Genomic DNA, 23,461 nt, shown 5'->3' on the forward strand with positions numbered 1-23,461 from the left:
ATATCCAAATAGACCTTTGATTCCGGTCATTGAATAGTGGAACTGAATAAACATTATATGTAAAACATCTCTCCAGTGATTCTTTTTTAGTTCACTCTGAACTTAGGTCAATGGCTGATTTTGAGTCGATAAATGTTGATGTTGATAAAGATGGGCCCCCTTCAGCTCTGGGCCCCATAGCAGCTGCACCACTTGTACCTATGGTACAGTAGTTACACCCTTGCCTTTGACTGGAAATGGTCTTCCACAACCATATTTTAGATGTGGTTCCTGAATCAAATAACTGGAGCATCAAAGGGGCATCTCCATGGTAACCATCATCGCCCCTCAGTATCTCCATCCAACGGCTTCCCTAAATATTTGTGGTATAATAAATATATTGTATGTAGATGTGGAGCCAGGAATCCTAATGAATGAAATGTGTGAAGCCCTGAACGTCCTTGCAGCCTCCCGCTAGATGCGAGCCATGTTGTGCTTCAGATGTAGCTGTAATTGGCTGCGGTTTCAGCCTGAGTGGCCCTGCTGATGGGGCGAGATGCGGCCTCTCTGTGAGAAGGTTTCTCTGTGATCAGATGAGCACGAGTGCCCTTTAGCTGAGAGGATTAGTGCTGTCAGTCTGATTAATACAATAAGTGAAAGCAGACTCTTCCTATAGAATGGCTCTCTCTCTCTTTGAGGTGAATCATAATTGCAATGTGCCAATTACATGTTTTTGTTTCTCGTCTTCCTGCAGCCGATGACTGCCAGCTCCTCACAAAAATCCCGAAGGTTAAATGCTTGAGGAACAACCGTCGTGAAGGTGCGATGTTCATTACACTGGGATGTGCCCCATAAAGGGGCAGATTGACTAAGCCTTGGAGAGGGGTAACGTGCCAACCAAGCAGCTCCTAATTGCCATTTTCAAACACAGCCTGGGATTGGCCATTTTTTCACACAATTTTTTACAATGAAAACTGATCGCGGTAATTGAGCCCCCCCCCATAGTAGTTAAGGGAAACCTAAACCCCCTAGTCAGTCATCTCCACCTAGTGTCAAATGCAGGATTTTTAGAGAGGGGTTTCCACATGTAATCCAAAATCTCCAACACTGCAGCACATTGGAGTAAGTACGGGAGTCTGGGGGAGCGGTAACAGCCCTGAAAATTGGTCTTTTTATACACTGGACACTGTATGGAATTCAGCATTAATATTTAACAGTACATGTGGTCTATAGTAAAGGCTGTTTCAAACATTTAAATAAGATTAGTGGTCAGGAAAAGGTTAAACATATAATAAATAAATACACAAACATAATAGAACCAGTACTGCACTTTCTAGGCTCACAATCTCCCACTTCATGGTAAGGCTCCTGTCTCTTCCCCCTGGCAGCTACTCTCGGGTCCACTGCGATGTTTTAGGGCTCAGATCCACACATACAGTAAATGTGGTAGAAGAAGCTGGTACACTGGGCATGTGCAGCAGCTCTGATCTGTCTCTTATACTGAATGATGTGGTGGCAGCTCTACTGATCATATTATATACCAGTGCTATTGTTGTCATAATTAAAGGCACTTGCCAAGAGGAGGGGGGTTTCTAGGCAACCAGAACCACCCCCCCCCCCCTTGTGTTTGCCTATGCCGTTTTATAAATCAGTCAGAAATGATCAGCCACACAACCCACTTTCCATTCTTCATTTTGGGCTTTTAGGACTTATTCGATCCCGGGTCCGTGGTGCTGAAGTTGCTGCCGCTGGAATTCTCACCTTTTTGGACAGTCATTGTGAGGTCAACAATGAGTGGCTCCAGCCTCTTCTCCAGAGGGTCAAAGAGGTGAGTCTCATGCATGAGCCTTTCTATGTGTACACAAATTAGGCCCGAATTTGTCCCCGTGGTTCGGTGTTTGCGACGGATTCAGGCTCACTACCTTCCGTTAGAGCCGGTCAGTCTTGTGGTTAATCCATGGAGAGTAAAGGGTGGCAGAATTCTTAGTGTTTGTGCTCTGCGCTTATGAGTCATTCCTAAAGGAGTGGACAGAGCCCTAGCCTAAAAATTCTTTCTCGTGTACATGTAGGATCACACCCGAGTTGTCAGTCCAATTATTGATGTCATCAGTCTGGATAACTTTGCTTATCTGGCTGCTTCTGCGGATCTTAGAGGTGGTGAGTAGTGATTTAAATCTGTATAATATACAAAAAAAATATATAATCTCCTGTAGATTGAATTCAATGTATAAATCATGGGTAAAATTGAGTTTTTTTATTATTATTTTTTTTACCGATTTAATTAGGTTTTGACTGGAGCCTTCATTTTAAGTGGGAACAGATTCCCATAGAACAGAAGATGTCGCGCACTGATCCCACCTCCTCGATAAGGTAAGATATTCCATCCAATCCCCACCCGGCAGCTGGGCAAGTCCGCATTATGTAATCTGTTTATTTCTATGTTACGTTGTCTAGTATAATTGACAGTCGCGACTTGCGATATAATGTTTAATACCCAAGTGGAGATTTAGCAACGTTAAAGCTGGCAACAGTGAACTCTCTGTTTTTGTAGTTCTGTGCAACCCTTAATTTTTGTGCCGGGGATGCTGAGGGTTTGGACACAACCTGTCAATCTGGTCGGTATTCTGGAAACTTGTATACGCTCTTCGGAGTCCTGAAAGTCCAGAAGAGTAGACGTTTATACTAGATACTCCGTTATCTCTGGATTTTTTGGCTAGCTGAAAAATTTAGGGCACACCTGTTCATCATGGCTTTTAGACGTTTTCTTGCCTGATACCGTTTAGAAAATAGTCAAAAACAGACACAATTTTCAATTAAAACACGTGGATCGGCGAGTTTTTCGCTGATATATGTGTTTTCCAACCGTGACGTTTTTCCAACTGTCGGGACAATTGGCACTAATTGATACCCCAATAGTGTTCCTGCTAGCTCCCTGCACCTAGACAGTGGGGGGCACGGTTTAATTTTGATGACCAAACTTTTAGACGTTCTTTATTGCTGGAGCTACTTTAGCAATACATCATGTCTACAATTTTGCCCTTTCAAAATGTATCCATTTTTCCATTTTTGTTCCATTTTTATTGATTTGATGGAAAGTACATTTTGGCACAGAACAGGTTGAGGAACCCATTTCCTGATGATGTCATATTTAATTAGAGGTTCAGGAACGGAGTTCCCGCTGAAAAATAGCACTGCACATACCGATGTTCCTTGTAAGTGTCAAGTAGCGCATTTGTCACTTATTGCCTCTACATACATCTTCCCAAAGTGTCAACCAATCAGCTCCCAACTCTTCTTTTTCAACCACAGCCTGTAACCGGCAGTTAGGAATACTGATTATTTGCATCTGTTGAAGATATAGAGCTCTACTTCATATTTTTCCTCATGGGAGGCTTCAGAGTATTACCAAGATGGCCGATGTCTTTAAATCTGTACCTGTATGGTGCCATCTTGTCACTGTGTTTTGAAATGACACATTAACCACACGTTTCTGTTACTCACGGCATACTGGACCATGTGCTAATCCAACTATACTGACTATACCTGGGCACTTGCAGACATGTTCCTCTGCCTCAGGTACTAGAAAACAGAAATGGTCCAAATGGAGTTGAGATAAATCACCACTGTAAACCCTTGGTACATTGGTACTACTGCACTAGGACCCTGAACTGCCAGACGTGTGACCTCCGTCCCATGTGTACAACTGTGCATGTGCAAACATACCATGCAGGTTGATCTCCATCCTGCATAGCGGTTAAGTTATTCATTTTGTGGACAAACCTCCACCACACACAACGTTGGCACCCATAGGCTCTGTCAATAAACCCTGCCTTGGCACAATCCCTGACAGTAACCCATTACACAATCTGTTGTGAATATAAAGTTTGATCCTCAGCTGCCGCTCTATGGTTCATGTCAGTTTACTACCTATGTAAACTTCCCATTATAACCACATCAGATTTACTCCAGCCCCTAGCTTTCACTTCGTCCCAGCCCCAGAGCAAGTCTCTCTAACTGATCAGGTTCAAACCTCAGACGTGACAGAAGTCATCCTTGTTGCAAGGTTTTAATATATTTGCTGCTTGCACAAAGTAACCTTTTGCGTTGTATGTAGTCTGTGTACCGGCATCCTCAGAGCCACTGACCTATCCTTCAGAAGACCACATCCCATCTGACTGAAATCAATCTCTATGGCTAGAAGCTTCATGGATGAATGTAGGTGCTTGGTCTTATTCCTCACTCCGGGGTCCCTGAAACAACCTGCCAGCTGCTCAATTGGACACCGATATTAATGTCTTCCGATAGTCCATGAACAGAAAGTCATCCACAGAGTAAATGATCAAATTTATATAAAATGTTCTCCACTAGAGTCCATTCAGCTAAGGTGCTGAAAGCTTAGTGGAGGTAGAAGATCCTCCTACGCTCGTCCTAACCATGGACATCTTTCTGGTGTAACTAAGAGAAAATTAAATCCAGGCCTAGATACTGTTCCATTAGTGTCACCTCTACCCCTGGCACCTAAGCCACCACATTCTTGAATCAAATCAAGAGTATAGAGCTAATCCCATTTCTTTTTAAATATATTTGTTCCTCCAAAGATAAAGAGTCAAATGGTCTCTCTGGCTCTGCACCTTCTAAACCAACTTTTCTGAAGCTAATTAGGACCTCACCGTCTGGTATTGGCTTTACTTATGGCCATGGTGATGTTACACCTTTACTGCAAATCTTTACTTGTTCCAGAGTTTCTGGAATGATGATATATCTATAAATATTAATTGTATCTTTGTATTTTAAAATGCAGTAGATATGTGTGGTGGGTTCAATCAACTTGCTACTGCTGTCTGCCTTTTCTATGTCTGTGGAAGATGGTTTATGACCGCTGTTTTATGGCATCGGCTTAGTGTACAATTTGTATTTTAGGACTCCTGTAATCGCTGGAGGCATCTTTGTAATTGACAAGTCGTGGTTCAACCAGTTGGGAAAGTACGATACTCAGATGGACATCTGGGGCGGAGAGAACTTCGGTGAGTGGAACCAAAAAAAGTTTTGTGCATCTATTTAAACCACGACAACTTTTTGAGAGTTAATATGAACTTATATGTGTAAATATGAAATCTATTCCCATGAACTCGTCTTCGTCTCCAGCTCTATACATTAGTAGAAGGAAGAGAGATTTAGGAACGAGTAGGTGTGAAGTCGAAGTTGCTTGGCAGCCAAATTTTATTTGTGCAGCCGGGTGTCTATGACAGCGACGGTGGTGTAGGCGTAATGTTATCACGGCTGAAGTCATCCTTCTAATAGAGTGACATAACGGACTTATTTTTATCCTGAATTGAGTTGTTTTGTTACATAAAGAGATCACACAGCCAACATTTTCTGAGTTCTGAGCGAGAGTCATCGAAAACAGGCTGCCATACAATTCCGCTAATTATATCCATTGGCGGTTAAAGTGGCATCTTCACCTTGTTGTATCCAGGTGATCATGGAAATTTAAAAACGGAGCATCTATATTTTTGTATTGAATTTGTGTGTACTAGTTTTCAAAAACTGATAATGTATAAATGATTTCACCACTGTGCAGTCTTCTGGTTGTATTGTGAATACGGCCCCACCGCAGCTTACCGCGTTGTTTTTATTTGCATTACAGCAGTGCTTTTACTGCAACATTCATAACACAGCACCATCCACAATCAAACTAGCGCTCTCTCATTTTTTTTTTTTTAATCATCGAACCAGAGGAGCTCTGGAGGCCGAAATACCAAACTACAGTATGGTTCACATGCTCCAAAAAAGCTTTTGAAGGGGCAGATTTGGCAGCAGCAAACCATAACGATAACGAGCTACATTCAAATATGTTACATCTCCAGCCTTTGAAATATAGCGTACGCCCTGCTTTTATTTTGTGTGCTATTTTAGAATACTGTAAACTTGCTATTTACTGGTTTCGAGAAGCCCATCAAAATTACAGCATCTGCAATGTACTTTCACTTTGAGCTGTGACAGTTTTTAGCCCACAAACTCTCCACCCCACCACCAGTCCCTACCTGCTCCTATCCCCAATCTCTGTCTTCACACCTCCCTCTCTCCATATCCAGTAAAAGTTTGAAACAGATCAGTGTCCCTGCAAAAATGGCTTTCACTTTCTGTTATGACATCTTTTAGCTCACAAAGGAGTCATTTGGTCCGTTGAGTGGCCTCTAATGGCCACTGCTGGTACTTCATCTCATAGAGGTGAGGGGTAGTTTGCCTTTTATATATAAAGATATTAAAACAAAATTGGAATATCATTTATCATCTCTTTTACGTTGTCCTAATGACGACTAGTTTCACTACGGTAAGGCTTTTTTCTCTTGCGGCAATTCTGTCTTAGCTTGTTTGGCCTGACTGGTAGGCGTATCTATCTTTTGGAGTCTGAGATGACTCCATTTTCTGCTTGTGTACCAGTTAGTATAAGATCGCAGTGATTCTGTTTTGCATTCAGCTGTTGCTGGTAGCTACATTTACCCATCTGTTCTTCATGCATCATACCGCCTCTCCCCTCTCTGAACTATCCTTATTGCGGCTTTTGGAAATAATTATTTATCACCCTAATCTTCCATAGCATGTTTTATCGCCCACAAACCAAAGGGTTATGGTATATACTTCCTCTAAACATGACTGGTCAAATGGACCCCCTGCACCTTCTAAACCAACTCTGTTGAAGCTATTTAGGACCCCACCCTATGGGCGTGGCTTACTTATGGCCATTGCAATACAATGCATTTACAGTTGATCTCTGTTACCCCACTGCAAATCCTTACTTGTTCAGAGTTCTTTCCTTATTGCCCAGTTCTCTGACCTGCATCTTGCATCTAGGTCCATTGAGGCAAGTTGTTGTTTCCTTATACCCCTTTCACACTAGAAAATGCATGGACTTAACCAGGAATATGTATGGTCCCTGGATCATGCAGATACATTCCAGGGTTGGCCCCTTTCACACCAGTCCAGTCCCTGCATTTTCTGGTGTGAAATAGGTGCAGCCAGAACACACTGCTGACACTCAGCACATGCTGTCACTCTTACTGCGAGTCCGGGCACTGTACGGCTGTACGGGCTGGGACTGGGCTGCTGTGCGGGTGATGTGTAGGGCTGATCCCCAGGGCTGCATGGGACACATGGGAGATGAGGTGCAGAGAGAAACCCCATCCACCCCATGTCCTTCAGTTCCCTTAGCCGTGGGAGGGGCACCCAGCCAGCAACATTCATGCCGGGTGAGTAGCTTTCACACCAGCCAGTAGTCCGGGAGGGCCTGGGCGCAACCCTGCTAGCAAATTATTCCTGGGAATTTAGCCCAACCTGGAAATTTAGGCTGGTGTGAAAGGGGTATTAGTGTCCAGTTACATGAACAACCCAACTCCCATGCCTCACACCACTGGGGTTTTATTAATCACTGGGGCATGATACTTCCGAATGGCTAGGGTGCTCCCTATCTGCATTATATACAGTATGAAGAACAGTGGTTACTTGGACATACCTTCCAATGGTGGCGCCATAGAATAGCATCTTCTGACAACATATTGGTCTCAAACAAAGGGAACCCATAAGGTACAAGTCCCAAAGTAGAATATCTAAAGCAGTTGTTCTGAAACTCGGTTCTACAGAACCCACACAGGTCACATTTTGCAGGTCACTTGGCAGGAGCGCTGTGTATCACCAACTGTCACATTTTCAAAATCCACAGGTCACCTGGAAAACATGACCTGTGTGGGGTCCTGAGGACTGAGTTTGCGAACCTGTGTTCTAGGTAATCGGTTAGCAGCCAATTTTATTAATAGTGAGCTGTGTTCAACTATATTACACTGGTGGGAAGATAATCTCTTAAGAGCTCAAGATTTCTGCTGACATGTATCAGATCAGTAGGGAAAGATTAGTCTGAGCTGACTCCAAACTGGGATTTTTGTGTCCGAACGGGCTAAAGTATCCTTCCTAATCTGCTAATCAGGTCACGCACTTGCCCCGGCCTATCTCCTGTGGAATAAGTGAGATCCTCTACTATACATGTTTCCACTTTTATCTTGTATATTGTAAGTTATTTGGAAACCTGGTGAAGCCTCTCCAACATCTGTCATATCTTATTTGGCCGGGCGGCGTCTCTGGTGCTCAGTAAGCTGCAACGTTAGGGCATCATAGACGGTGTAATGGTTAGCATTACTTTGTCACAACGCTGAGGTCATGGGTTCCATTCCCACCATGGCCCTAACTGTGCAGAGTTTGTATATTCTCCCCGTGCTTGCGTGGGTTTACTCCGGGTACTCCGGTTTCCTCCCACAATCCAAAAATATACTGGTAGGTTAATTAGCTTCCAACAAAATTAACTCTAGAATGTGTGTGTGTGTGTGTGTGTGTGTGTGTACATGTGGTAGGGAATATAGATTGTAAGCTCCACTGGGGCAGGGACTGATGTGAATGTTCAACAATACTCTTTAATGTGCTGCCGAATATGTGTGCGTTTTATATAAGAAACTGCGGTACTTGTTTCCTAGCACGGCCACACAGATTTGTATCGGGGTGATCGTGTCGGAAAAATCGCGATCGACTCGATTTTTACATTGAATCGAATGTGAATAGGGCCCCTGGGACCCTATTTTACATTGGATTCAATGTAAAGTAGTCCCCAGACCCCCAATTTGACCCCCTCAACACCACCCCACGATTGACGCCAACCCGAAGCGTGGCGGGTACGCGTCCTCCGACCTTTTCATACCCCTACTATCCACGTCGGCGTGGAGTTGAGAATATAAAGTGTGGCGAGCGCAGTGAGCCACAGAGCCCGAAGCGTGGCGAGCGGACGTGTATAACTTCACAGGTATACGCGACCGCTCGCCATATTTTAACATTGAAGCCTATGGCAAAATCGCGTCGCGGGCCATGTTAATGCCCGCGCCCGACGCAATGCTACCGATTTTGCCTTTGCCGGCAAAATGGACCTGATTTCAAAGGAAATCGGGTCCATCGCGTCCATCGTGTACCTTAACTTTAAGGTACACGATGGACAAGATTGTGGCCGTTCTAGGAAACAAGTACCGAAACTGCTAATAAATAAATAAAGAAATATTAAATAAATGTTCCCGGCTTACCAACCTGAATCAGAGCCTGTTTTCAAAATAGAATTAAATATTCCGTTCCCGTTTTCATTTTAGCATTCGATGATCATTTCAGTGTCCATTATCGTTCCCTTCCCATTGGAACCCTGTCACAGGAAAAACATGTCTTTAGAACAGTAGGCAATTTCCATATTAGGATACCGTATATTGATCCAAATGGATCCAGATCCAACTGTGCCGCATTGGCCTCTGTCTGTAAGGTGTAGAATCCCCACTCTCTCCAAAAAAAGACATATCCCCAAATTGTGCTCTGATGTCATCTCTGCTTCCGTCACCTAGAAAGCTATTTCTAGAGATCCATTACTACAGCAGCCAGATCACTCTCGGACCTGGTGGACGTTTCCCCCGTTGGATCAGCATCACATTAACACCGCAAACACTGGAAGATACGATACCCTTGTGGCCTCTTCAACATTCCACAGACAAGTTAGGGTTAAGTTACCATGCCCCAACCCCTCCAAATTCTGAATCTGGCCACATCTGCGCACATTGTTTTTCATCTATTCTTAGCATTTGTTTTTATACAACAATAAACCAAAGAGTCAATAATTACAATAATATGTTGCGCTCAGTGCGTTGTAGCAGACTATAAATAGGAGGGGAGTAATGTTGTCCCCATATGGAGTAGGGAAGGAAATACGAGAGACAGTAAAACATACATGACCAAAATCTGAACTTTAAGCTAAGTACCATTGTCAAACCCATGCCCCCAGTGTCCCAATGCAGAGCATGTCTGTTCCAAGCTGCAGAACAAAGTGCCTAAGCTATATAGGTTTGCATATTGGGGTATAGAAATAGGAGAGGGAAGGGAAGAGGAGATAACAGGACTCATCGCTGAGAGGAAACTTAGGGGGGTATTCAATGTCCCGCGTCGCGATCAGCGAAAAGGGGGCGTGTCCACCTAAATGGCTGTGGATTGTCGGGATTCAGCCGTGATCGCGACAATTCACGGTCGACAAAACGGGCCCAACCGCTTTCAAAGTCCGGCCCATTCTGTCGATCTGCCTCTTCAATGCTGTCGGGCAAGACAGCATTGAATAGGCGCCCGCCACTATTTCCCCCGACGGAAATAGCGGCGACGATTGAATACTCCCCTTATAATCCTTGTAGTCACAGTTGCCTAGTCTATTTTCAGTTTTCTCTCCACATCAAATGGGGTCAAAAGGGTCGGATTTAGATGCCCTTTTCTTGTGCACATTTGGACTGAGGCACCCACTTTTCAGCGTTCTACACACTACACTGACTGAAGAGCCCCCAACGACCCTATTACCCCTGATCTCGGGTAATTGGATACCCCCATGTCTCCCCCACGCTGGTCTCCTCCACTTTCAAAATGTTGCTAGAAATGCTCTTTTCTAACTCAAGATCCAACCAAAACTTTCATCAATTCTGGCATAACTGTCTCGATGATTGCTAACCTCCGCTGTATGGCCTCCCTCTCACCCATTTCTCCTGCTTTATTGCCGCTGGAGCATTCCACAAATCCCTACTCTAGCTCCCTAGAATTAAATTCAGATTGTTTACACCTGCATGAATTCCAAATCTCATCTCTGAGTACTCACCTTCCAGCCCTGTAACGTGCATCTCTGTCCTGCTGTACCGGCGGCCACTGCTGCCTAGAATTCTCCTGTGCTTCCGCCACTTTTGGAATCTCCTCTGATGTTGCATATAGAATTAATATCCTGTCTATCATTTTCTAGGATGCAATAGAGAAAGGATTTTTAGAAGCGTTCGTGAATTTACCTGAGTCACCATCTCTTTATAGCCTGCAATATGCTCACCTTTACTATACACCTTTGGACACTGCCACAACTGTATACATCTCCTCAATGAGCCACACTTACTCCATTTTGTCTGAGTTGTACCCTTTTACTATACTACAGGAGACTCCCTGAAATATTAGCAATCTCCCTTACTCCCTGCAGAGTCTAGTAATCTTCCTGACTAACTCACATTACGTAGCGGTTACATTTTTTGGGGGGAAAAGTAATCAGAGATATATACATTCATGTAGAATCATCATGGCTATTTCCCTGCATTGGTTATAAGTCACAGTGATCCCTATGGCTACATGGATTTTTAAATAAGGTTTTTCATGGCCACTTTATATGAAACCATGTGTAAAACAAAACACATGAACAATCCCTGACGCATATCAATGTCTTCTCTTCGGCAAGTACAGTAGATCTTACTAACCGCTTTGGGGCTCTTTCGCATTTGGATGAAAGTCATTTTATGACACGCCTCTCAGATGTAGAAGTACACACCCACTGCGCTTCTAAGTACCATCTTCCCCATCTCCCTGATGCGCTTTTTCAAAAGTGGGCAAGTATGCAATAACACAGTGATTCCCAAACTAGGTTCCATGGCACTTCAGGGCTGCCCTAGGTTGGACGTCCAGGATCCAATTTGAGTTATTAATAGTCAATATAACTGGCAAAACCAGTGCTCAAGGCTTCCAATCATAAATTCTGTGGACAAGCAGCAGTGAATTCTGTCCATCAGCTCATAACTGACCTTTAAAGAAACAACATTTACTTAATTATTATTTTTTTCTCCTGAATTTCTCTATAAGAAACTATTGGCCTAGGGGTGCCGTGAAAAACAGTCACAGCAGAAAAACTTGGAGACTACTGCCGTAATGCCAAGAAAAACAACATATCAGTTTAATCAAATAAAGTAATTCACAAATTGTTAGATTTGCCCTTTTCTATGAGTTATAAATTCCCGTTGGGCGACAATCTTTGCTAATGGAATCCAACAGTTTACTTTTCTGGTCTATTCCCAGGTAATAGCTGTCCTCGTACGCAGTTATTCATGGCGACATTCTGCAGCTTTGAGCGCTGATGACTGATCACAATATTAAACAGGTTGTTTTTCTTCAGTGATGACGGAAAGGCGAAAAATGTCTCTAAATTCGCCCGTTTGGACCCATTTTTTACTTGCGCCATTAAACAAGGATGAATCACTCTTTAAACTATTTGTCTGTCTGCGTCTCACCGTAAATCTCTTGATTTGTATCTAGTGTGTGGGTGAACCGGCTGCCTGCTGTGTATGGCTGGGATTTTATGAGGCTTGATTAACTTGGCAATAAGATAGATTTAAAGCACCAAACCTGTGTACTGCGGAATATTAAATGTGCACAGTTTACTCAGGTTTACACTATAAAACCCAAACCGCCAATTAACCCTTTTGTATGCCTGAGTAAATTGAAAACGTGAGAAATGGTGGTATCGGGGGGGGGATTTTATATTAGTCAAACCGATTTGTTGGCTGTAAGCTCATTCGCATGCTGCCGGGAATACCCACATCTTTCGATGGTCGGCGACTATCGGAAGATGTGGAAGGTGCATGCATATAAGAGGGACTTTCAAGTCACTTACATACGCATGAACGCTGGCATGGAAATGGTTGGGCAGTTGACATCTGGTGATGCCAATGAAACACCGGACGTTCCCATATGGGAATGGGGCTGCCCCACGCCCCTCTCCGCCCCCCCCCCTCTATGTTGGGTGCAGGCACCCTACGTATGTACATGCTCAGAAATGCGCATGCGCACTAACAAAACATTGGTCCCCGTGGCAACAGACCTGAATAAGATCCTTTGTGTCACCTGCAAGAAGGCATACTATCCCATTACCCATACCATTTACAATGACCCTAGCAAAGACCTGAAAAAGCAGTGGTCTAAGTGCAGATCCCTGGGCTACATTCCATTTACTACAACTCTCAGTGTCCTATTCCGCAACCAAGTTATTATCCAATCAGCAATTTCAGAATCCATGAGTATAAAAACTAGGCAACCAATCGGGCACTTCGTCTAGTTTTACACTCCTCAGTTCCGCCAAAAGGGGACTCTTCCCTTATGTCCCAAGAGAAATGATAAAATAAAGGTATTTAGGTAAAGGAGATGGCGCTAGGCTAGTGTAATAATCATGAGTTGTCTTGAATACTTATCTTTCAAGAGCCATCTCCTTAACCTAAACCTAGAGCCATCTCCTTTACCTAAACCTAGAGCCATCTCCTTTACCTAAACCTAGATCCATCTCCTTTACCTAAACCTAGAGCCATCTCCTTTACCTAAACCTAGAGCCATCTCCTTTACCTAAACCTAGAGCCATCTCCTTTACCTAAACCTAGAGCCATCTCCTTTACCTAAACCTAGAGCCATCTCCTTTACCGAAACACCTTTATTCAATCTTAGAATCCAAGCTCATTAAGCAGTCTGCAATGTGGGACCTTGTCAAGAGCCTTAATCACATCTATGTGTTCTACATTTCTGCTGATATGTTCACATGCTTTATAATGGCCATAATGCTACCATACACTGGTGAAATGCAATTACAAACATTTGATGTTACAGACAGTAACTACTTATGGGCAACTACCATTGTCTGGTTTTCTGGCTTGCAGGGTACATGGAACGGCACCCTACAGCCAGTAGCGCAGCAGTAGTGCTCCTGCTGCGTCTGTATCTACTACTGCAGAGACTGCTGTAGTATCTGGTTCTGCGACTTGCCCTCTGTGTGTGATGCCACACTCAAGGAGCCCTTGTTACGGTACTGGTTACAGTGCTGTAATTAGTGAATAGGAGAACGATCTGTGTAAAGCCACCAACAAAGTTATAACTTACAAGTCTTGTTGTAACACATTTTACATATATATGTCCTGTTGTTTTGCAGAGCTTTCATTCCGTGTTTGGATGTGCGGTGGCAACTTGGAGATCGTTCCCTGCAGCCGCGTTGGCCACGTTTTTAGAAAGCGTCACCCATATGAATTTCCTGATGGCAATGCTTTAACCTATATCAAGTACGTGACCGGAACCGGTTTGTGGGTGTTGGTACAATTGTGACTCATACAACTTTTATCCAGCTAGTTTGGAATGAACATCTGGCTATGTACGGGAGCAAATGATAGCTAGACATTTTTTCCCAAACCCCAGAAAGCAAACAAAAGCGGTTGTCCATTCGGTTTGATTTAAACAACTTGTTTGAAAGGCAGCTCTGTGTCCCGGCACCTTGGGGAAAAAAAACACCTTGTTTCTGCTGTTCCATAAATGTAGAGAAACCATCTGGTTCTCCCCCATCGATGGCAAAAGTATTTAACATCGGCCACAAAACATCAATGATTTTGAATCCTCGATGGTCGATGGAGCTCCCTAATCATTGAGGCTAGTGAGTGAGACTGGATTCTTCTTCAAAACAAGTGTTGTAGTTATTGAGGATTAATGGGCCCATACATCACCATGCTCAATCCCCTGATTGGCTCAATCCCCCGACCCACCGGCAACGCCGTTAAACCAACTGGATGCGCCGATCAATGATCGACGATCCCTTGGCAGATCAAAGACATTAAGCATGTAAAAAAATCCCAATTCCACAATTTCCATTTTTGCCCTCATGTTTAATATCACCGATCCCCCAACGCGATAGTCAGAGGACAGGGAAACACCCCAATACACTGCATGTGTATGGGCTCCATTACTTTAGGAGGGAGATTTAATTGATTGTGAAGTAGGCTGTGCATCTTTTTACATAAGCAAAGCCTGCTGCTATGATTTTTTTTATAGTCCGTAAGAAATCTCTTTAAGATTCTCTTTTAAATTAAAATAAGGACTTTTCGCACCTCCCAGAATATGTGGTCACTTTGGAAGACTCCTTATTTTAATTTAAAAATTGTTTAGAATATACATTAGTACAGTACCTCTGAATAGCTAAGATATAAAGTTGTGTAAATAGTAAATGCACTACATAAAATACGTTGTACAATTTAACCTAGTGGTACCTATTCACAACCTTTAGTACTTTGTTTATGACAATACTGACCATTGTGAATTACTGACATCTGTAAATGCTAATCATTGTAAATTACTGGCATCTGTAACTGCTTATCATTTTGACATTTACTGACATCTGTTAAAGCTTATAGTTGTGACGCTGACATCTGAAAATGCTTAGAATTGTTACACTTATTGACATTTGCAATTGCACATAGTTCTCACATCTACTGATAAATGAAGAAAGTAATAATTGTGACACTGATCTCGTAAGTTAATAATAATAAATTGTCCGAAGTGTGACACATTTATCAGCTGCTTCTGTGTACCAATACTGTGCTGTATGAGTACCTTGTTCTTTCCTTTATCTAACTCTTAGGGTGGAATTTCACAGTCTCTTTGTAGCAAATTGCCATATGTTATAGAGATAAAATCAGCACTTTCCAACCATAAATCCGCACAAGTAGTCATCCCCGTTTTAATTTTTTTTATGTTACAATTACAGAATAATGAATTGGTTCTCCTGAAATAGAAAAATAAGCTGATTGTTACCACCCAAATTGCTTAGGTATTACATCTGGTGTAACATAGTAATAGATTCACAGTGATTTGTAAAGACCAAAAAAAAGGGGGAAGGGTCTCATGGGAAATGCTCTACCCCTCCATAATCGGGATGGTTGTGAGTTATGCTGTAATATTCCTCCCTCAGGGCCTTATTTTGGTTCATTCTTTCTGACAAAATCCTTCTTAGATGGACAAAACCATGAGCACTGCAGGGGGGGCAGATGTAACATGTGCAAAGAGATTTGGATTTGGGTGAGTAATTTTGTTTCTGTGCAGGGAAAATACTGACTGCTTTATTTTTACACTGCAATATAGATCTTACTTTGAAGTAAAACCCCACCCAAATCTAATTCTCTCTGCACATGTTACATCTGCCCCACCTGCAGTGCACATGGTTTTGCCCATCTAAGAAGGATTTTGTCAGAAAGAATGAACCAAAATAAGGCCCTCAGTCCGAGGATAACACTTACCTCCGTTCTCCTCCTGACATCATGACACTGTCCCCTGTTACAGCAAACTGCACTTGTCTCTCATACGAGGGATTCTGAGAAAGAGAACACGAAATGTGACATTAATGCTTCTTAACAACCAATTTACATAATCTTCTCATTGTAATGGAGATTGTTCTAGTGCTGGCATAGAATGTGATGCTTGGATAATGGGCAGACTGCCAGGGAACAGTATATTAGATTTATTGATTGATTTGCTCTCATGAAAACAGGGTGAAACAAACTGGGAATATGTGCAGAGTTCTATATGTTGAATATAGTTGTACAGCACAAGAGACAAGTAAAACAGGGTGATAGTCAATATACAGGGTGCAGTACTGGTTCATTGACCAGGCTAGTCATTCATATTATTGTTCCTTATATGGTGCCACAATGTGTGTGTGCAGCACTAAAACACACAAACAGGAACTTAAAGAATACACACACACCCACAAAAAACGTAGTTTACAGTACAAAACATGGACCGGTGTATGAACACTGCTGCCTCTGCAGTCATAATACCCAAATCAGCAGCAGGACAGCCAAACCCAAAGATGGTACCATTGTTTGCAGCCAGGAGATGATGATATAAGTTATATTAAGATATAACACAACCATCCCGATTATGGAGGGGTACAGCTGCATAGGGAGACCAGTGGTAGGAAGCAGCACGGGCAAAATCTTGGAGGCGAGATTGGGAGGAAGTAATCTATTGGGAGAAGAGTCGGTGGTGATTTACTGAATGGGTGATTTAAAGGAGAGGAAGGAATCAAGAATAACTACAAGATTGCGGACTACAGGAGATGGTGGTGGTGTCACCAGATAATGAAATTGTGGCAGGTGATGTTATTTAGGATGGCGAGAAGATTGTCAGCTTAGACTTGGACATGTGAAGTCCAAGATGGCCCTGGAATATCAAAGATGAAGTAGCAAAGAGACAACTGGAGATAGAATTTAGGAGAGAGGGTGAAAGGTCAGTGGAGAAGAGGCAGATCTGAGTGTCATCAGCTTAGGGATGATATTGGATGATAAAGTAGGATGTGTCACGGGAGAATAGATGAGGTCCAGGAACAGAACCTTAGGAGGCACCAACTGGTAGAGAAGGTGAGGGAGAAGTTTAATCATGAGAGGAGACAGAGAAGGAACGGTTAGAGAGGTACGAGGACAGCCAGGAGAGAGCAGTATGACACAGTCCAATGGATGGAAGGATTTGAAGCAGGAGAGGGTGGTCCACAGGGTCAAAAGCAACAGAGAGGTTAAGAAAAATGAGCAGAGAGTAGTGGACCATGGATTTGGCAGCAAGAAGACCATTGCTGACTTTAGTGACATTTGTAAGAATGGGGAAACCAGGGCATTCTTGCATGATGAAGGGACAGTGCCTGATACGATATCAATAACAGGCAATGAGATAAGGAACAGAGATGATAGGAGGTGAGGATCAATTTAGGGCTATGACTTCCTCTCCAGATACTGGGGAGAAGGATAAAGGAGCAGGCACCAACTGGTAATCCCAATGGGCTGACATACTGTATAGGGGGAAATGTAATAGGATGAGAGAATCAGAAAGTGAGAGATTTGGTAGGAAATCTCCAGGGTTTTTTTTTAAGCGGCAATCATTTACACCTTAAAAAACCCTGGAGATTTCCTACCAAATCTCTCACTTTCCAAATCTCTCATCCTATTAAATTTCACCCATAGAATCTCAATTAATACCCCCCGCCAAAAAAAACCTAAGGAGAAAAAAATGATCTGTAGAGAATACAGTAAACTGTTTAATGACTTTTCAGAACATAGTTTGCTAAAATTTACATTCCATTTCTGGATCAGCTGTATCAGACATCTGTCACCGCAATAGAAATCGTAATGTTCTATATTTACACTGCATAGTAAATGTGTCACATAAAATATCAATATACTGCTAACCAGAATGCAGCAAGGTAATGTAATATTAGTCATTTTACTGGTTTCCTCGATCACGTTTCTTGCAGTCATTTTGTGAAATAAGGACTAGATTTTGTCTGTTTATATAGCCAGGGACATTATAACTTTGGAGAGAGCATCAGAGGAATGAGAGTCTGTATCTTTCTGTTCAGAAACGCTGCAGCTAGGAATATTATTTGTACAGATACAAAATGACGCGGGTGTAATGACCATCTTATTATCACGTTGTTATTTTCCATCGAAGATTTCTTCAGAAGTTATAAATGATATTGTCTATTCCCCTCAGGAACACCAAACGCACAGCAGAGGTCTGGATGGATGAGTACAAGCAGTATTATTACCAGGCCCGGCCCTCTGCCATAGGGAAATCCTTTGGCAGGTGAGCTTACAGTTATCTTGACGAACATCCGGCTCCAACACAGAACCAATCTGTGTAATACACCTGACTCACTAGAGTCCACTGTTATGGATATTTGTAAACTACTTTAGTCAGGGCCGCCAAGAGAAATCCTAGGCCCCGGTACAACAACTTTCTGGGGCCCTCACGCACGGAGCTCCTCTGCGGACCTGTTGTTACGACACTGCATCCAAGGTGGATACAGGGACAAAAAATTACACTGCAATGCCTATTACACATGTCACACACCCATTACATATTATACCACATGCCATAATGCTCATTACACGTTATGCCACACACCGTAGTGGCCAGTACACATTATTCCACACACTGTAATGCTCATTGCATATTAGGGAGTTAACATGCTCATTGCCATGGGATTAACCTGCTCTGCCAGGTGTTAAATGCTCTGCAGGGGTTAACATGCTCGTTGTCATGGAGTTACAGTACATGCTCTGACAGGGGTTACATGCTGACTTCCAGAGTTGGATCTCAGCCCCAGCAGCATGCAGGGAGGCAGCAGACACAGAGCAACCAGCCACCTTCCACCTTGGAACACGGTGACCTGGACATGGGTAGGGCACCAGGTCTGGGTTTGCTGGGCTGGAGACATGGCACTGGCAGCTGCTGGTGGTGGCTGGGATGGGAATGTGGGGAGCGGGGTGGACCGGATTCTGCAGAGTGGGTGGTACTCCCGCGGGAGGTGGCCTCTCTCTGACCCAGTTCCTCCCAGCACCCAGGGACTACCTACCCTAAGTATCCTTCTGCTGCCGAGCCACGGTAAACTCCCAAGTCACGTGGCAGGCCCTGGAATCGGAGAGCGGAACAACGCTCAGAAGGACCTCTGTGATGCTGCTACCCCCACGCTGGCCCACATCCGCACTCCCAATGCCGCTGCTGAACAACTGACTCCGGCGCACTCACCACCAAATTAAAAAAAAAAGACCAGGGCCCCCCTGACAGGCCTGGGCCCGGGTAAACTGTACCTGCTCCCTCCCCCCCACCTCTCAGCACCCTTGACTTTAGTGTCTGCTTAGTGATATCCAGCTCTCAGCATCGCACCCACTGCTGTGTTGTGTAGAAATGTTGTATAATCTTTGTGTTCCGCCTTGTATTGTAGTGTATCGGACCGGGTGGAGCTGCGAAAAAAGATGAACTGTAAATCTTTCCAGTGGTACCTGCAAAATGTCTATCCTGAACTCAAGTAAGTGAGAGACACTGGGGGCAAGCGCAGAACTTCAAATGGGGGTGTTTCCAAAGGTTAAGATCTAGTACAGGGGTGGCCATGCTGGTTCTCGAGATTTACAAACTGCTCACGTTTTCCAGACCACCTAGCTAGTGCACAGGTGTAGTCCTTACTAACAGGTTACGTTTCCCAGATGACCTAGCAGTGGCACAGGTGTAATTATTACTAACAGGTTACATTTCCTAAATCACCCAGCTGGTGCACATTTGTAGTAATTTCTAACAGGTCACGTTTCCCAGACCACCTAGTGCACAGGTGTAGTCATTACTAATGAGTCACATTTCCCAAACCACCTAGCTAGTGCACAGGTGTAGTCATTACTAACAGGTTACATTTCCCAGATGACCTAGCAGTGGCACAGGTGTAGTCATTACTAACAGGTTACATTTCCCAGATGACCTAGCAGTGGCACAGGTGTAGTCATTACTAACAGGTTACATTTCCCAGATGACCTAGCAGTGGCACAGGTGTAGTCATTACTAACAGGTTACATTTCCCAGATGACCTAGCAGTGGCACAGGTGTAGTCATTACTAACAGGTTACATTTCCCAGATGACCTAGCAGTGGCACAGGTGTAGTCATTACTAACAGGTTACATTTCCCAGATGACCTAGCAGTGGCACAGGTGTAGTCATTACTAACAGGTTACATTTCCCAGATGACCTAGCAGTGGCACAGGTGTAATTATTACTAACAGGTTACATTTCCCAGATGACCTAGCAGTGGCACAGGTGTAATTATTACTAACAGGTTACATTTCCCAGATGACCTAGCAGTGGCACAGGTGTAGTCATTACTAACAGGTTACATTTCCCAGATGACCTAGCAGTGGCACAGGTGTAGTCATTACTAACAGGTTACATTTCCCAGATGACCTAGCAGTGGCACAGGTGTAGTCATTACTAACAGGTTACATTTCCCAGATGACCTAGCAGTGGCACAGGTGTAATTATTACTAACAGGTTACATTTCCCAGATGACCTAGCAGTGGCACAGGTGTAGTCATTACTAACAGGTTACATTTCCCAGATGACCTAGCAGTGGCACAGGTGTAATTATTACTAACAGGTTACATTTCCCAGATGACCTAGCAGTGGCACAGGTGTAGTCATTACTAACAGGTTACATTTCCTAAATCACCTAGCTGGTGCACATTTGTAGTAATTTCTAACAAGTCACATTTCCCAGACCACTTAGCTGGTGCACAGGTGTAATAATTACTAACAGGATATGTTTCCAAGATGACTTAGCAGTGGCACAGGTGTAGTCATTACTTACAGGTTACGTTTCCTAAATCACCTAGCCGGTGCACAGGTGCAGTCATTGCTAACTGTGACAGTTTAAAACATGCTGCATTCATTCCCAACTGACACATTCTACAGATCCACAGGTGGCCTTGAAAACATGGACTGTTGGCCACCCTTGATCTAATAGAAGGCAAGCCTCACTGGGGTGCGCCCATTACTTACTCCAGGTGATCTTGCCAGGTATAGCCTACAAACTGTGTTCTATAAACACACGTCAGTGAGCTGTTGGCGTCTGCACTTCCCTATACACTAACACGCATCATTCTGCATTGCAGGGTCCCTGAGAAGGAGGTGATCACAGGGATTATAAAGCAGGGAGGAAACTGTCTGGAATCTCATGGACCAGACACAGCGGGGAATATTCTGGCTGGCGTGGGAGCCTGCAGGGGAACAGCGAGCAGTGCGCCTGCCACACAGGTAATTGAGGACCACTTAGTAACACAACTTTTATTCTGCGGCTGAGTGATACTTCTCAGCTCTACAGAAACCGTAACACAATGAAAACACACTGCTGTTACTGCTGTTAACTGCTCAATGGAAAAATATACCCAATGCATACGTTGCATTTTGCTCTCCATAAGCATTACAGCATATTGATGGGTTTTTTTTTTATAATCCTTTTTGTCCCTAGAGTTCACTATGAGATATTTTACAGCTGCTGTTTTTTTTGTTCCCTGTAAATTTTATTTGGCACATCCTGATTCTCTTATGTATCGTACTTCTCTTGTAGGAAGAGTACACAACAGGTAATGCATGAAGAATTTCTAAGTGCAGCAATAGCGCCACCTTGTGGTTCAGACAGCAAGAATGCCTTAAGTTCTAAAACCAACCGTTTTGTATAAAAAGTCAGAGATGCAATGATCAGTGGTTGAAGCTGTTACATAGGCAGGATGAGTAGTTGTAGGCCAAATGGAGTCTGGATATCCCTCTAGTGATCATTTGTCAGTGTCTTACGCTGGGTACACACTTGGCCAATGGCACCACCAACCGACTGACCCAGTTAACCTGTTTTCACACTTACCAATCGTCTGCAGGATATGTCGGGCTAGATGTCACAAGAGGGTGGGCATTCAATTGTGCCCTACTATTTGTGATGTCATGGTCTGCAGTCCTGTAGCCAGCAGAATGGGTTGGTAAATTCACCTGTACACACTTAGAGAAGATGTACAGAAGTGTCCACCTACATCTATCCATGCAACATAAGTCGCATTATACAAACGGCGTGAGCAGGTTCAAGAAAACCTTTATTTGGCAGCTATAACAAGGTAACACTGGGATGGTTCCCATTGCGTACTCTGCTGCACATTGTTTAGTTTTCACAAAAGCTGTGTACACACTAGATGATATTTTGAACAATTTGGCCTATTCCAATGGCTTGTAACAGCAAACCGTCCAGAGTCTTGAGTCAAAAACAAGACTTTCCTGTTTACTCAAGCATTTCCAGTATTGTTTATAAACAGCATTTCTGTACTTCATTGTTCCTGTACTGTATTACATTCATTCTCTCTGTCAAGCGCCTTGAGTCCTCTTGGGAGTAAGATTGCTATATAAATACAATCTTTTTATGTCGGATTGAGATTGATGGAAGCACAGCCAAAACCTTTCAGTTTTGGCTGCGTTTATATCAAAAGCAGGTGGATTAGCGGCTATTCCGTCAATCCACCTGCTTTTTCAGCCAGTCGAAACATTTCAACTTGCCAAAAAAAAACCAACCCATCTAGCATTAAATAGATCGGAACCTCTTCCGATCTATTCATGTTGAAAACTGCCGTCTTTTCGGCAACATTGCAGTTTCGACACTCATTGAATATACCCCATGTCTGATAACACTGATTTACAATGTAAAATCTCACGTTTTCCTTCTGGCTCGGGGTGTAGTAGTCCTTTATCTTCCTGCATGTCTGGCTCTCATTGTTGTTCTCCCTTGTTTTGCCCTCAGGAATGGGTGCTTAGTGAGACCCTAATACGACAGCAAGACAAGTGCCTCTCAATCACATCTTTCTCAACTGGAGCCTTGGTCATGCTTGAGCCCTGCAACCAGAAAGACAGCAGACAGGTACTATGCTTCTACTCTTGCTATATAGAACTATACAGGATGTATACCAGATTGCATGTACTAGGAAACAATTCCTACTTAATAGTCAGGGTTTGCAGTTATAGTCCGCTTTTTGGATGGGAGGAAATGCATCCAGTATGTCACAAACTGCAGAACTGTACACCCGACAGGAGACATAGGTCCACATAAAGACCTATGGTAAAAAGGGGATCTGTTGACACCCGTGTCCCCGAAAGGGCTCCTCAGAGGCTCAGCCAGGGCAATCAAGTGACTTATTTCGAATACTCATTTTTACATTTATTTAATTTTAATTTTATTTTTTATTTTTCTCCTCACTATTAGTATTTCACTTTCAATAAAAGCTCTGGCTTTTCACCACATCTGAGTGGAGACTCATCATTATAAACCCCCCCCCCCCTCCTCCCCTTTCTCTCTCCCGTCTCACCCCACCCCTCCCTAATCCCATCCCATCCCCACTTCCCTCATCCCCGCACAACATCCACCCTGAGTGCGCTGTCCATACTCAATATCACAAACTGTTATTGAGTATAATCTCAAAC

The 23,461-nt window shown here is 43.4% G+C and overlaps 1 protein-coding gene and 1 long non-coding RNA gene across 2 annotated transcripts in view; one reads left to right on the forward strand and one right to left on the reverse strand.

Annotated features, from left to right (window-relative positions):
- GALNT16 (polypeptide N-acetylgalactosaminyltransferase 16) overlaps window positions 1-23,461 on the forward strand; it is an 82,367-nt gene that overhangs the window by 53,398 nt on the left and 5,508 nt on the right. Inside the window, exons 5-14 of the mRNA XM_083167767.1 lie at window positions 734-799; window positions 1,686-1,807; window positions 2,049-2,136; window positions 2,265-2,349; window positions 4,900-5,003; window positions 13,805-13,931; window positions 18,178-18,270; window positions 19,412-19,495; window positions 21,121-21,262; window positions 22,785-22,901. Coding sequence (XP_083023893.1) covers window positions 734-799; window positions 1,686-1,807; window positions 2,049-2,136; window positions 2,265-2,349; window positions 4,900-5,003; window positions 13,805-13,931; window positions 18,178-18,270; window positions 19,412-19,495; window positions 21,121-21,262; window positions 22,785-22,901 — 1,028 coding nt within the window. The remainder of the gene's footprint in view (window positions 1-733; window positions 800-1,685; window positions 1,808-2,048; window positions 2,137-2,264; window positions 2,350-4,899; window positions 5,004-13,804; window positions 13,932-18,177; window positions 18,271-19,411; window positions 19,496-21,120; window positions 21,263-22,784; window positions 22,902-23,461) is intronic.
- On the reverse strand, window positions 1,924-16,000 carry LOC146050652 (uncharacterized). The gene is made up of 4 exons (XR_014466342.1): window positions 15,933-16,000; window positions 10,685-10,818; window positions 9,100-9,208; window positions 1,924-2,154 (listed from the first exon to the last, which is right to left on the reverse strand). It is a non-coding gene; the product is annotated as an uncharacterized LOC146050652 (long non-coding RNA).

The sequence above is a fragment of the Crinia signifera genome, chromosome 12 (assembly GCF_055691185.1).
Source record: "Crinia signifera chromosome 12, ASM5569118v1, whole genome shotgun sequence".
In the NCBI taxonomy this organism is placed as follows: Eukaryota; Metazoa; Chordata; class Amphibia; order Anura; family Myobatrachidae; genus Crinia; species Crinia signifera.